This window comes from Notolabrus celidotus, chromosome 18, assembly GCF_009762535.1.
Source record: "Notolabrus celidotus isolate fNotCel1 chromosome 18, fNotCel1.pri, whole genome shotgun sequence".
Taxonomy (NCBI): domain Eukaryota; kingdom Metazoa; phylum Chordata; class Actinopteri; order Labriformes; family Labridae; genus Notolabrus; species Notolabrus celidotus.
The window spans coordinates 10220055-10236274 of NC_048289.1; the positions used below are offsets into that span (position 1 = coordinate 10220055).

At 39.9% G+C, this 16220-nt stretch overlaps 1 protein-coding gene across 3 annotated transcripts in view; it reads left to right on the top strand.

Annotated features, from left to right (window-relative positions):
• Positions 1–16220, top strand: part of snx29 (sorting nexin 29) — a 217534-nt gene that overhangs the window by 116877 nt on the left and 84437 nt on the right. For all 3 annotated transcript variants that reach the window (XR_004634773.1, XM_034708495.1, XM_034708494.1), the window contains exon 15: positions 5503–5609. Coding sequence is in view for 2 of the 3 variants with exons in the window: in XM_034708495.1 (XP_034564386.1) it covers positions 5503–5609 (107 nt within the window). In the remaining variant the exon portion in view is untranslated. The remainder of the gene's footprint in view (positions 1–5502; positions 5610–16220) is intronic.

Genomic DNA, 16220 nt, shown 5'->3' on the forward strand with positions numbered 1-16220 from the left:
GAATGGTACAGTGCTACACAGCACACACATAAACAGCCACACACACACCCACACACACACATATATATATATATGCACACACACAGTCATAAACAGTTTTATTACTTAATGTGATACTTTCTCTGCAACAGTTTCACTTGCAGCTTATTGCTCATATGCAGCTCAACTGCACTGACATTTTCCCACATGTAACACACACATACACATGGACATGCACACATGCACACACATCTGCCGGGGAGTTTTGCTCAGTTAGTTTTGTTATTACAGACCAGCTGTCTGCCCAATTTCCTCGAGTCAGGAACATCTGTGTGTGCCCCCTTCTCTCACTGACTCGCCACACACCTCTCTCTCTCTGTCTTGTTCGCCCACACACTCTCTGTGCGTGTCATTATTAAGAGTCTGTCAATGTGACAGGTAACAGAAATCCAACTGAACGGGTGGGAAAAAAAGACCTGAGAGCTGAGGGAAATATGCACTGCAAGTGTGCAACCGTCAGCAATCCTGTGTGTGTGTGTGTGTGTGTGTGTGTGTGTGTGTGTGTGTGTGTGTGTGTGTGTGTGTGTGTGTGTGTGTGTGTGTGTGTGTGTGTGTGTGTGTGTCTCTGTGTGTTTGTGTGTGTGTGTGTGTGTGTGTGTGTGTGTGTGTGTTTGTGTGTGCGTGTCAGGGTGTTTCTTTGCCACCTTAAGGCTATTGTTCCCATTTGTGTGTGTAGATGTCCTCATGATTCCCTCTCTCACTGTGGGGAGTCATCTTTTGGTATATTTTACAGTATGTATATATTTTCATTCTCTGTGTGTGAGTTTATGTGTGTGTGTGTGTGTGTGTGTGTGTGTGTGTGTGTGTGTGTGTGTGTGTGTGTGTGTGAGTTTTCATGTCTGTTTGTGTGTACAGTAGTTTCTTGGCTATTAGGCTGCTGACTGAGGTATACAGTACAGCTATTACAGTACGGGCCAAAGATAAGCTTGGGGATTGCTTTGCTGCTGGGCCCTTTCAGGAGGCATGATAATGCAGTTCTGTCAGCCTCTGTATATGTGTGTGTGTGTGTGTGTGTGTGTGTGTGTGTGTGTGTGTGTGTGTGTGTGTGTGTGTGTGTGTGTGTGTGTGTGTGTGTGTGTGTGTGTTGTTGGAGGGGGGGTAATATTCTTGCTGTTCCAGTAAATGCAGTCTGCAGCCCGACTTTGTCTTTTTGCTTTTGGCTCTGTTTCTCTCAACTTTTTTCCCTATGTATATTAATGTACCTTGTTTCTATATATATTTAAATGAATCCATAGCAATAAATGTATAACTGATTGTGTTTTTTAAAATAAATTGTACTACATGAAAAACAGAGGAGAGCTTGCAGCTTTCCTTCTTCTCACAGTTTCAGAGTGTACCCCTTTGGGGAATTGTAATTATCATTCGGACAAAAGAAGCAATTTGAACAGCTCAAACTGTGATTTTATAAAGATGTTAAAGGTCAGAGAGGCAAGTCTGTTACCCGAACGTCACTTAATCTAGAGAGACTCCATTTTAAAATCTCAACTGGAAAAATTAATTGTAGACTGGACTTTTAAAATGAACTGAATAAATTGATTTTTCATGAAGAATGTTCCTAACACTGACTCCTTTTATACACTCTGCTTATGTTCTCTGCTTTGAATTAATCACTTCCTTTGTTACTTTGTAAAATGAACAGCTGCAACCTTTGTTGAAGGTGTTTCCTTTGTTTGGCTATGTGTTTGTCACTTTAAAAGAAAAAAGGAAATTGTAATTTGTTTGTTAAGCAGCTTAGGTGATTGATCCTAACGTGTGCTGGCACAGACTAGGGAAGTTTTGAAGCAACAAATTTCCCAGTCGTTTAAAAGTAAATTGAAGTTTCAACTAACCAACGACTGTTTTCTTAAAAAAACACAATCAAACTGAACACAATTTATTTAACACAGCTAGACACAGGAAGCAGAGTCTGTGGGTAAACAATATCAAATCACTTTGATGAGTGTGGCTGCCACTTGCAGAGCTAGCACCACCAGCCTTCAGGCCTCCATGCAAGTGAACATCCACATACCTTCACTGGTTTTGCATTGCTCCAGTTGAGTGATTAGCCAGCAGAGATGTATGTTATATTATCGTTCTATACTTTCCAATTTCTGTGAAACGGAGCTCTCATACAATAATGTCTCTTTCATATGTGAACTCCCATCAACTGGGCCGTTTAAGTAATAAACAAACTCACTGGGCTAACGTCAGAAGTCCGTATGTCTGCGGTAAAACTTCTGCCACTGATGTAGTAGATCAAACTGGGAATGCGTGTAGAGATTTCACCATAGAGAGCAGGTATTCGTACTTTGCAAAGTGGTGGTGACTCAAGATGTTGTTGCTAGCAAAGGCCCTGGTCTTCTACCTCAAAAAAAGATGGGTGTCATCAAGTGCTGTAGATTCAGTGATTTGGTTGTGAATTGCTTCGGCTTTGTGTTGCCTCTTTGGTCAACTTTTTGCATTTCTAAAATGCCTGGTTGGTCAGGACTGGTACACTCACTGAATTGTGGTGCCAATGCTAACTGTGGCTACTGCTGCTTTGCATTTCTTCAATACATCTTTATTGCGATGAAGACTTTTCAGGTAACTAAGTTACTTTGTACTTATGGACTTGCTTCCTCCTCTTAGAATACTTATGGCTACTGTCTTGCACGTTTCTATGGTGTTATCCTGCTTTAAAGCTGGGGTTGGTAGTCAGATACACTTTTTGTTATACTGGTTAAAATGATCTTTATGTCCTGATGGCAATCAATACATAATGTGTTCCTAAAAAAAGAATGAAAAAAGCTGCTATCTACAGCCGGAGTAAACCTGGGAAAACACCAACCAATCACCATTTTTGGGTCCCAAAATATTAAACCAATCAAATCCCGTCTTGCCGTTCTGCCCGCCTCCTGCGCGTACATTTCCCCGGCGTGTACTCTGAGTCCCCGTCCCCTGCCTCTGCTTCACCTGACTCTATTTACTGCCCCTCTTGCTCAACCTCGGGCCTGTCCCCTCTGACCCCATGAGGTGCTTTGCTCAGGACTGTAGTCCAGAGTCTTAAAAGCTCTCACCACGGGGGCTCTGACAAGCAAAATAATTAATGACATTCAGTAAGTCCTACAGAAAAGGTAGATGTACTGTAGCGTCCGTCCGGACGCTGTAGGGATGACGAGCCGATTCGTGAACACGGTGAGTTTTAATAACCAGTCACTGTCGGCCGTGATCACGACAACCAACAAAGTAACAATCAAAGTTTGAATGAATGAAAAACTTCTCCTGCTTGTCTCTCCTGTCTCCCGCTCACACACTCTACACTTCTCCTGATGCCTTCACTAACTGTCAACACTGTAGGAATTAAGAGCATCTACACTGAACACGTTTAACAAACAGTAGAGCTGTTACAGTATTACAGTATTATACCAAGGGGAGGGGGGGAGGGGTTAGACGGAGTCATGAGGAAATGCGAAATTCAAATTCATGCTACTTTTCCGAGACTACCAACCCCAGCTTTAAGACAGTCAAAAACATACATAGGGGTTACACCATTGGTACTCTCTTGCCAGGTTGTTGCTACTGCATTTGTTCTTCTTCTCTGTATGTCATGGCAGCTTGCATACCAACACCTACAGTGTTATAATGTGTAGGCTTGTGAATAAGTTAATGCACACTTTTATCAAGTGTTTCATCAGATAAAGTTGTATTATCTGAATAAAACAAAGTCCTGATAATGGCTTATGAGTAATCAGACAAATATATGTTTTGTGCTTCCTTAATCACAATCATGCATCACACTGTTATTGTTTTTTACCATCACAGTAATTATTAAAACCTTTTGTGGGCTGATCTAACAATCTATTGACTGATGTACTCACTGATACCTGTCCCTGCTATTTCTATAAACATTTTTACCGTTAAAGAGGACATTACAGACTTATTCAACACAGGTCCAAAACCAGACTTGAACACTAGATCTTTAGAGCCTAATATAGCTCCTGTCAGTTGCTGGTGTCGTATCCCTCACTCTTTTTGAGTGCTAAAGTTATTCTCAGCATCGCTCAATATAAGTTTCATTTAGCTGATGGAAAAATGTAAAGGTGAGGTTAAAGCCGACCTAATACCATGCTGCTCATCTGTACTTATAAGTAGAACAGAGCCGCCATCAGCCACCCAGCCTATTAGTCTGATGGAGCACATGTATAGTTCTTGTTTAGGAGTGTGTCTAAGTGTGTGTGATTGCAGTCCACTTAGCTTACTTTGTCCATCTGTGCTCTTATTTTTAAACCTGCACCTGGAATGACTCTCAGCCTGTTTGAAGCTGCAATGAGATGTTCTCCTGCCTCACTGTCTGGACATTCAAACACTCTTTTTCTTCCTCTGAGTCCAGCTCTATATTTTCTTAAAGTCCTCCCCAAGGAGTCATCACCACAAGTTTATTCAAGCTCTGTGCAGCCTTTGGACAAACTGAATGTCTATATCTGCACTATATTTTCTCTCTCCCTCCCTCTTGTTTAGATGTGTTCTGGTTGCTGTTGCGTGAAAACCTCTCAACTACTCTTTCACAAAGCGATACAAAGCTCAAACTTCAGCTAAGTTCTGTCATCCCCTTCAGAGGGAACCTGATTAGTTGATGTTTATGGGTTCAGAAGATTCCCCCTCAGGCTGTGTTGAGATGACTTTTGCTGGTTAGTGAGCTACAGTGGTGCACAGAAACAATAAGCTCTGTCTGAGTAAAACAGACAGTCGTAGAGCAGGGGTGTTTATCACTTTGACAGAGCACTAAGGAGTTTTCTCTGAGGAGAAAAGAGAAATGTGTTGGTGTGTTACTGCTGTACCAACACGGACGTGTGCATGTGTGTGTTTGAAGACATGTTTGTTTGATGCCTCTTGTATGGTTTGGAAGAAGCCTATTGGCTTACATGTGACATTAATTAAAAAGACAGGGCTTCATTGCATCTGTGTGGCTGGTAAAGTGCATCAAACAACTTCTGCTCCTTGTGTTTCCTCTGGCTGTTAAACCAAAAAGTAACAAATGACTGCAGGTATCAAATTCTCCACAGAAGATTAGCAAAAATCAGGAGAATTTCACCATGTGTAATTACCGTAAAATCTGGAATATAGGTTACACTGGTTTATGAGAGGCAGTCTTTTTGTGGCTCTCAGAGGAAAAAAAGGTTTAAACTGTGTTTCTGAGTGAAGACTTCCATTGCATTCAGCAATGTGCAGTTTCTACCCAGATGTGTAGCTCGGTCTAGTACCATCTGTTATCACTGCCCTGCCTGATACTTGTACTCACCTATACTACCTTAGCTCAACTTATAGCAGGGTTGATAGTTGTGTGGTACAGACAGACCCACTGCTGCAACTGGAGTCTTTTCAATCAAAGCAGCACTCCTCAAGAATTATTCACTTAATAGTACACCACTGTTTTCTTTAAATGCATGGTTACGACCTAATAATGGAAAATAGTGTTAAAAAGTGTCTCTCTCTTTTTGTCTGCAGCTCTATCAGTGTTGCATTCGAGTGAAGAGCAGGCCCCTGTCCCACAGAATAAGTCCATGGAAGACATCGAGGAGCTGGCTGCCAGCTATGAACGCAAACTCATAGAGGTGAGTGCTTCCTGTTGGTATTGCTCAGAGTGTGAAAGTCATTATACTTGCCACTTAAATCCCAGCGTTCTGTGTTTCAGTCATTACAGTCTTTACAGGTGATTCACAAATCATCACCCAAGAACCAAACAAATATTTAAAGGTAAATACTTCAATGCTTGCCCAATGACAGCTAGGACAGGCTCCACCCCCAACCTGGCTCAGACTTGACCACTGGAGACTTAAACTTGAGGTTTGGTGATGCAACTACAATGCTGCAAGATATATTGTTGTCCTTTAAATGCTCATTGGGGCATTTCCTTTTTCTGTTTTGGACTTCGCTAGCTATTTCCATTTATTTCTAGTATTTATGCTAAGCTAAGCTCAGTGTTAGCTGACTCTGTCTCATTTACCGTAAAGACATATCAAACACATCATGGATGTCTTTATCATCCCTGAGGCACAGTTTGATTTAAAGCCAGCAGCCCCATCCAACCAGCCCACAAACAATGGAACGATAATAACAAACATTTGGAGTTTCTTATGAAACTCTTGGCAAAGAAGTTCTGGTTGCTTCTCGCTCCAAAAATAAGGTTGATTCCCTGTTTATTTTAGCAAAGAGGATAAACATGATCTTTCCATCTGTATTCCACTCTTTGTATCATCTGTCAGTGCCAGAACCTCAAACAACGTTAGCTCTGTTTTCAGCAGAGGAGAAGTGCAAGTCATAGTTGTTGCTTCTTACAGCAAAGAGCAGAGTACTAGGGCCAGTGATCCTGTTTGAAGACACTACTGAAATTTAGCTTTAGAGCAATGAGAGGTACCTGAACATGTTCATAAGCAGTTGAAGTTAAACAAAGACAAAGCATGTCTTTAAGTATTTCAGCCACACTTCCCACCAAGCTACTCCTTCAAAATAAAGCAAAATTGTTGTGCAGCTGCACTGATTTGAAACTCTCTACGATGCCAGAAGCTTTTCCCTCAGCAGATTCTTCTCAAACTACATGATGAAAATCTGCAATAACTGGACATAATGTGAATATCAGCATAGAGGATGATGAGAACTGCAACCAATAAGAAACCTCCACCAGTAAGAGTGATGTAAGCAGCGTAAAACACAGGCAACATCTGTGTATTGTAAAGGGTGCAGAGGTGTTGGGGCACATCTACATGAATAATTAACTCACTCTTTTATATTTCTTTAATAAGAAATAATTCCACCCGTGTTTAGCCAAACCATATTTTCATTTATTCATGCACATGGATGTGCAGTGCATTTTATATGGTGTTTACTTATTTATTTGTCCATTTGCTCAGTTGTCAGTCTTCATCTGGTGTTCACAGCAAGCTTGGAGTACCAGTGTGGGACAGCGATTCACTCTAGGCTGTCTGGTGGCTTTGAGAACATCGTACTTCTGGCTCTTCAGAAATGTCAGGAGGCATGTTACCTATAAAGGAGCAGGGTCAAATGATATGAAGAAGCAAGTTGTTAGCTTATCTGGTTGCACAACTTACTCATAGATAGTTTCTCTGTTATTATATATTCTAGTTCTTGTGAATTGTACTTTAGTTCCCTGTATCCATGTCTGCAACTTTGGGTTTTATTTTGCATTTAATTCGCATTTTTAATTTGTATTACCACCCAAGCCGAACCTGGTGTAATTATATGTACCTTTATTTGAAGTGAGACAGTGGAAAAGATCCCTTCATGGGTAAATGGTAGAGAGGGAGGATTGTGATGATGTGGACCTTCCTTTTATTGTTTGTGTGTGAGTGTCTCTGTTGTCCCGCTGACCCTGAAAGAACACACTCAAACACACACACTGTCAGAACTGATGTCAGGATGTAGAAAAAGTGTGTTTTACATGAGCAGCTGTCAACATACTTCCTCAGCTGTCTCATTGCTGCAGCCACTGAGACAAAACTGTGACCCGGCAGGCTATTGATTTTTCAAAATGTCACATCCAGCCTTCTCAGATTTATACCAGCCTGCTAGACACGAATAAATATTGGACAGAGACCAGCATTCATTAACCTGGGAGACACGTGCTTGACAATAGAGTTTGTGACCTTGTTTAATTTACGATGCTAATGTGTTGTATTGACTTTGACTTTGTTTGTATTTGAGCCAAATCTCAAGGTGCTCCATGATCTTTTCTTACCCATCATGTACTGTTCAAGTGTCTGTGGGGCCTGGCAGTGTGATTAAAAGTCTCAATGCCTAAATTAAATCAGGGTTGAACAGTTCAAAACAGAATCTGTCATCCCTTTAACTACCAGTGACTTTAAATTGAAGCTAAGGTGATTTAAAACAGAATATCACCCATGTGATGTCTTGTGAAAAGCCACAGCAGCTGACAGGTGTTTAGCGTTCTTTGAACTGAAGGCACAGGATATACCTTGTAGTGCTGGATCCAATCAATGATTGCAGTATGAAAGGCATTGAATGCAACACTTCAGTTATAATTAAGCATGAATGTAGAATGACTTATTGGACTGATTTAAGTCTGGGAAGGAGAGGAATCAATTGTTCACTTATTTAACCCTTGAAAGCGAGTCAAATTTATTTATACAGCAACAATTTAGCAACACGTCAATTGAAAAGGCTTCGCACTTCACACTTCAGAGCATAATGACAAAGAGAAAAAGCAACACATGCTTGTATGTTGTGAACTTACAGTGGTACAATTAAAAAACATATCAAATTCAAAATATTCAATATTTAGATGCCATTGATTACTGGCATACACCAATCAGTCTTAACCATATACTGTATGATAAATGGATGTAGTATCCGTGACGTCACCCATCTGTTTCTGAAGCGCTGTTTTGAAGCCAATGGTTAGTGGGTAATGGGAATGCTGAACTCAACCTAACTTCTGTCGCGCTAGTGTTACATAAAGAGGCAGGCTTTGAGCCTCCTCGCCAACAGCTACAGTATTCCCGCCTGTCAGTCAAGTCAGCTGTGCATCTCATAACCTTAATATCTTCCAAATTGACGCATTATGAAAATATTCACCCCCCAGTACAGTGTGTGCCGATCGAGAAATGAGCTATTCAGACGAAACTAACTTTTTGTATCAGACTGTAAACATGTTTATTTCTGCTGTGAAGATCTGCTTTTTTAATTTGGTGTGTTTGGAGGTTGCCGCATGGCCATAGTATCATTACCACGTGTCTAAACAGGATGTGTGTTGTCCTTGTAGCAAAGCTTTTTGCAAGGTGATATAAGTTTGAAGGCTGAAAAACTATGAGCTTGACAGAGAAGAACTTCAAAATCTGGTTCTTATTCTCTGTGGGTTCAGGACTAAACAAAACATATTTCACAGTATGCATAATCAGGTTCACTGTTATTGTAGAAAATGAATAAGTGCAGCTTTAATGGCATTTCCTGTGGCTGCTTTTCATTTTGCAATCAGTGTAGAACATGATTATTGGTCAAGTTTTCATTACTTCTAATAAATGTAGCTTTTTTAAACCCTCAGGCCACTTGATTGCTGCTCATGCAGTAGCTGCATGTAAAGAGTAGATTCCTGAGTTATATAAGTCTAGCTGCACACATTTGGATTCAGAATTGTGTCTAACTATGCCAGGAATTTGCTTCAGATGTTCCAACTGTCACATCAAAGCTTAACATCTACTTTTGAAATACCTGACTCTCCTCATTACTGATGTTTTCTATGTTGTCCATAAACTTACTTCCATTCGTTTGACTCAAAAAAGCTGAAATAAAAAAAGCTTTCAGAAAGAAAGGCCACTCATCATATCCCAGTGGACTGATGCCTGAAATGAAGAGTTAGACGGTGAAATGACAAAGTGAAAAACAGACAAGTGCAGAGAATAATAAACGAAACAGGAAACATATTCAACAACTTGAGGGGATACAAACATAATCATTTTAATTTCCACCTTCATTGCTCGTTGCTTTTTATTGTTTTTGAGTAATAAAAACAAACTACATAAGGCAGTTAAAATTTCTTCAGAGCTTTCTGAGAAACAGAGAAACTGCCTGACATTGATCTGTGAGGCTGAAAAGAGGAAAGGGATGGAACACATTTCTGTAACAGTGCACACACTCTACTGATGTCAGAAACATCACTCTACTTATTGACCTGTAATTCATCCAAGCACGCACACACGCACACGCACACACGCACACGCACACGCGCACACGCACACGCACACACACACACACACACACACACACACACACACACACACACACACACACACACACACACACACACACAATGCATATAAAGAAAACACAAACAACCTCCTGGAATCATATCTCATTGTTAACTTCTTAAGCCATGTGATAACTGAACCAACACAATGAAAACTGAGCAAACACTCCACCAACATGGTAGCATCAAAGAACAGCCGAAAGGATCCCCAGTGGACTTTGACCTTAAATAAGATAAGACAGGTTTCTTTCCCTTAAAGTATATCTGATAAGCTATGTTCATGTAATATTTGGGGCCTAGACTTTTAATGCAATATTTGGTCACAACAGTGGATGGTACCACTTATATGCAAAGCGAGGGTACCCCTCGTTCAGCAGTCACTCACAACCTCAGAACCAGAAGGATGAAAGATGGAGAGGCACAGTGATCATCAGGGACAAAGATGCTTAGAAATAGGCCAAGGTAATTAAGGCGACTGACCTAAACTGAGGAATCATGTTGCTGATTTTAGGATAACGGTTATCAATGCAGCAGTCTTTAGACATCTGTCAAGCAGCAAAGAAACATGAGGTCACAGAGTTTAACGTTCTGAACTCCACTCCTGAAGATGGAGACCCAAAAAAGTCTCTCAAAAATGCTAACAGTCAGAAAGAATCTTAATGTGGTCTACAAAGCTGAGTTTTTTTGTGAGTATTGCCCTTGAGGCATTTGTTTTAGTTCTGTCACACTTTTAGTTTGCTGGGTAATATATGTTATTTTTTGTTGTTGTGATAATGTCACTTCCTGTGGGGGCAGCTCCCTAGGCTTTGCTGCATTTAGACAGGCAGTGTGTGCTGTGAAGTTCAGTCTGTAGCCACCCATTCAAAAGCAGGTAAGAGGCAATGTTGTTTCACCTCATGTTAAGGAAGAGGAGTATAGTTAATGATGAAAACTTACTTTGACTTTGTCTTCATTGACCCTGGTTAACTGAGAAAGCTGGCCTAATAAATAACAAACTACAGGTTATTTTTTTATTATATGGTATTAATGATAAACACTTTAATACAAAATATACTACTGGGTTGATTTCAAGTAAACATGTTTTCTTCATAAAAACAAGATTTAGTCTTCAAAAAGTATTTTAAAAATAATTAATTCTAAAAAGGCAGACCATCTCATGATAAAGGTTGTGAAATTCAGACAAACATGGTACTTTGGGCAGAAAAGAAAACCAAGTCTTATGATGTTTAATAACATTATTAAAGCAGATTGTGTTATTCACAAAAAATGTATGCTAAACTTGATGTGACCTTGTTTTAACAGCAGCTTCTAATATAGAAACTTCAGCTTGCAAAACTAAACAAATTATGTCAAGGGGGGTTTCTCTAACCTTACTTCCAACTTAACCAAAAACAGCCTACATTACATGATGAGAACATCATGAGTAAATGTTAACAATCAAAGAAAGGGAATTCATATATAACATGTATATACAGTTGGGTCTCTGTTCATAATTTGACATAGAGTGGTCTAGACCTCCTTTGTTTGTAAAAGCATCCTGTGATCACGTTCGTTGTGATTTGGCGTTATACAAATAAAGATTGATTTATAAAGATTGATATATAACTTTATCTTGAAAACTTTTTCATGGGCATGTGATTTTAACACTGGGCTTATTTATCCACTCAGTGCTGTTGTTTATAACTGCTATGGTTCAGCATTAGTTGCATTAGAGGACATTTAAGCCACATACTTTAAATATATAAAGTGCATGTCATGTACTAGCTTGTACAAATCAGATAGCAAGCGAGAGAGCTGGTGGTTTGTTTGATCACCGTCCATCCCAGCTGATCAAAGCATTCACACTGCGTCCTGATAAAACAGACAAGGGCACTCTTTTTGAATGTTAACTCTCGATTAACATCACCTGAAGAGTTTTTTTTTTTTTAACTTTTGTTTTGCTCATTGTTTTTTTTCAGGCACTGAAAGATTAATGAAACAGTTTGTCTAGATTTCATCAGTCTCTGCCATTGGCCATCAGATCAAACGAGCCTAGGTTTCAGGTTGTACTGGTGCTTATCAGACAGAAAGGATTATGCACTTAATTATAATCAGAGATCTAACAGAATTGCCTGAAGATGATATATCATGGTGCAGACTGTTTTGTGGTTTGTCCATTTGGCTCAAGATCAAAATTAATGTGTCAGACAAATTGCAGGCTACAAGACAGACATCTAAGTAGTTGGTCTTTCAGACCTGTGGAGAAGTGGTACATGTCGTGGTCAGTGGTTGTAAAGACAATTTGTCTTTCGTACACAGATGTTGAAAATGCAAGAGACCCCACACATGATCACAAATAATGACAAATATCATCCCATGAAATGACAAGTGGCTGCCAAATTTTGGCAGCTGTTGCTAGCTAGCTAGCTAATTAAAGTAACTAAGTTTCATGAAGTGGTCGAGAATGATGCCTCTGGCTGACTCATTAATGTTTTCCACAATCCTATTAAAGTTTCTAGCCCACAACTGTCAATGTTGTCCCCTGAAGTGGCAGCTGTAGCTGGTAGATTTGGCAGCAATAGTTGGCTAATTAAGCTAACATTAGTACCATGTGTTTGTGGAGATCAGTGATTCTTACTGATTAATGTTGAGATCTTTAAAATTGAGTCTTATAAAAGGTGGTCTTGAACAAATCAGATGGAGAACCCCTCTTCAAGATGGAGGCAGCATGCATGCATCTGACAACCCCAAAAGTGGCATGTATATATTTCTATCTGTTATTGAAAACCAATGAAGACAGTGGGGAAAATATTACCAACACACCACACCACTCACTAACAGATGTCCCTCATCAACAGCCACAATCCTGACTCTGAAAACTGGAAATCTCACAGAATCTCTCATGATCAAACGTGACTTTATTACGAACAAATGTGATGGATGATGGCAGAAAGCTATGGTGGTTGTCCGGCTAAATGTTGCCAGCTGCTTTGAAACCTGGTTCATCCATTCCTGTCCAGCTGTCTTTTCAGTTTGATACTCACATTGTTGCAACAAACCAACAATCTGGTCCCCCAATTGTGCTGTCCATCTAACTTTATGCTTTGTTTTTTACTATTGTGGCCATGGGTTTGTTTGTTGTGCTTCCATCTTCAGTGAGCTTGCCTGGTTAGGGTTATCGTCTTGTGACAAGCTACGAAGTTCGTGCCTGGCTGTCCTCAGGGTTCCCCCACACAACAGGACATCTAATAGTAAATGTTGAACAAGTTTAATATGTATGATTTTTCGCAGGCACAATCTTCTTCTGAGTAGATAGAGGGAAGTAAAATCATTCCTAATACCTCTCACCACAGGAGAATCTGCCAAGATAATCTGTAGAACCATCATAAAATCGTGACTCTGCTGACTTTTTTCAGTAGGGGAATCAGGCCCAAAATCAGCCTGATTATCTTGTAGTGTGTACACTGTGTTGAACATTTAGATCATTCGGATAAAGAAAATTGATTTGCGCCAAAAAGTGGAGCCTCATGACATCATACTATATTGCTATAAACTAACTTGTTGCAACCTAAATTGTTCAGCAGAAGTCTGACTCTTATCAAATAAACAAACAGACTAACTACTTCCGTGAGCATGTGACTCTGCAGTTACAGCACATCTTCTTCTCTTGTTTTGTTTTCCCATGGTGCATTTTTATATGGGCTGTGTTGTAATGATAAGTTAGAAGAAGAGTGCTTTAGGAGGATGGAGGAGAGATATGGGTCGAAACTTCCAGCGGGATCAGGGATTCTCCCTTTGATCCGCAACCTCATTAATTAATCATAAACAACATCAAGAACAAGAACAACAATTACAAGCCAGCGACTCAGGAGCTCTTCTGTTCGGAGAGGAGAGGCAGAAAAAACTCAGAGAATATGAACCCACATGCCTGGATAATGCTTGTTGTCTTTGCTGTGTAATGCAAGCGAATGGGACTCATGAAAAGCCAAAATAATGCATAATGCATACCATTCATCCCAGAATAAAACAGGTGAATCTGCTTCGAAGTGTTCAAACATGCTCAGAATACAGAATCTGTCCTATGCCTTAGATAGTTTGCTTCAATGTGACTTTTTGTGTGTTTGTAAAACACTGTGTCAAGACATCTAGGTTCAGTTTGGGAAGTAATTGTTCTTAATGAATACAAAATCTCATCTATACCATCTAAAGGTATTGCTTTCCATGGGGAAACGACTGCCTGAGTCATCTGTGCTGCATCTGTAGGAGGAATATAAGGTTTAAGAGTTGTTTAAATCATGTATGATTTACAGGCTCTTTTTGCTAAGCCAACTTTGTAATCTGTTTACCATTCAACATTCTTCGTGATTTTGAAAACAATGGGTCATTATATTCAGGCAAAATTACACAACAGCACCTTCTCATCTTGAGCCCACCACTGTCAATATCATCCCATGAAATGACAAGTGGCTGCCAAATTTTGGCAGCTGTTGCTAGCTAGCTAATTAAAGTAACTAAGTTTCATGAAGTGGTCGAGAATGATGCCTCTGGCTGACTCATTAATGTTTTCTGCAATCCTATTAAAGTTTCTAGCCCACAACTGTCAATGTTGTCCCCTGAAGTGACAGCTGTAGCTGGTAGATTTGGCAGCTATAGTCAGCTAATTAAGCTAACATTAGTACCGTGTGTTTGTGGAGATCACTGATTCTTACTGATTAATGTTGGGATCTTAAAATTGAGTCTTATAAAAGATGGTCTTCAACATGTTTTAACATGTGATCAGATGGAGAACCCCACTCCAAGATGGTGGCAGCCTGCACAAATCTGACAACCCCAAAAGTTGCATTAATATTTTTATATCTATAATTGAGGACTCATGAAGACAGTGGGGAAAATATTACACAGCAGAATTACTTTTTAATGTCACTTTCACATTTTAGTAATTTCTGGATGGGCCCTCAGTCTAGGCATTAAAGCCTAGTTACTACTGTTTGTGTTAACTGGTAAGCTTGACATGCTAATGAACTTATGAACACCCTTTTTTATTTTTTTAATTCACAAGATTTTTCCTCTTGTTTTTTTTAAATAAGGATCCTAAAGACAACCCTTACTTGGTTAATATGTAACAGCTAATCAATATCAGTGAGACTGTAGTGCTCTAAGAGTAATAGAAGCAAAGCTAAATTGACAAACAAGTGAAGAAGTACTTGTTCTGAAATAAGTTCACAGCTGACCGGGGTTTAACTTGCTACTCCACACTGTCAGAGTGTATTCAATGAAAGTGCGTACTTTTGAATATGAACCTAATCTCCATCTATCCGAATACTTTTGGCACCCGCACTCTGAGAGAACATGCTCTCAGAAGGCTTTAGCTCCTGCAGTGTTCATCCTGCTGGGATGAAAACACCCCAAAATTAAAGCTGACGGACTGTGCACAAACATTGTCAGCCCTGTTGTGTTTAAAAGTAATTTATACTATATAACTGAATAGCGTGTGATCTAAGTGCTCACGGAGCTCACTGTGTAATGCTGCAGTGACAAAGAGTTACGCCGTGCCAGGGGCCAGATTTAGCCTTTCTATAAACTTATTTCTGTCTTTTCTATCGGACCATCTGCCGCTCTCATGTGCTCACACTTCTGAACTCATCTCTCTCTGTCTCTCTTTGTATCTGTTTTCACCTCAGTTCAGAGTGGACAGCACAGCCTGTGATGTCTATATTGGTGCTTTCTCACCCTCCTTTTCTTCGTCTCTCAGCCACGTCTCTTCCTGTTTAGGAGCAGCTGTGCTGGAGTGAGTCAGAAACACAGCTAGAGACACAAGCTGCATTTAGATTTACTAAGTAACCCAGTAATGGCTATGTTCGTGTTGAGGTCTTACCCAGTTTAACATGTTTAGATGTACCTTAGATACCCTGAGGCTGGGTTTCACATTTTCCACTGACAAAAGAATATGTAAGACATTTCCTTTAAAGTCTTCATTTCCTGCCCCCTATGAAGTTCACTTCAAAGCCGGCTCAAATCATTCACGTACAATAGCTGGCTCTTAGAGCTGAGTTCGTGACCAACACCCCTAGATGCTCCCCACCTCAGTATGCTGTCTGATGCCACAGTGCTGCATACCTGTCATGAAGTCAGGTAACACGAAAATGATGACGTCAAAGGAAACTGAAATTAATGGAAATGAAAGGTTTTGATAATCATTTTATTTTTTTTATTACCATCAACGCTAAAGTTACGCAGATAATAAATGATTAACAGAGTAACGGACGTGTGCCCAGCTGTGCATTTATGTTTCATTTAAGATTACAGCACATGATGGCATGAAGATTTAAACATGTGATCCTTTAACATGTGATAGGTTGACCCAAGTGCCATCTATTAACATAGAGGAGTAGATGACATGTACAGCAACCTATCTGTAGGAGGAGCTCAACATATTTTGGCTTCATTGCCAAAGCTGATTGGTTGC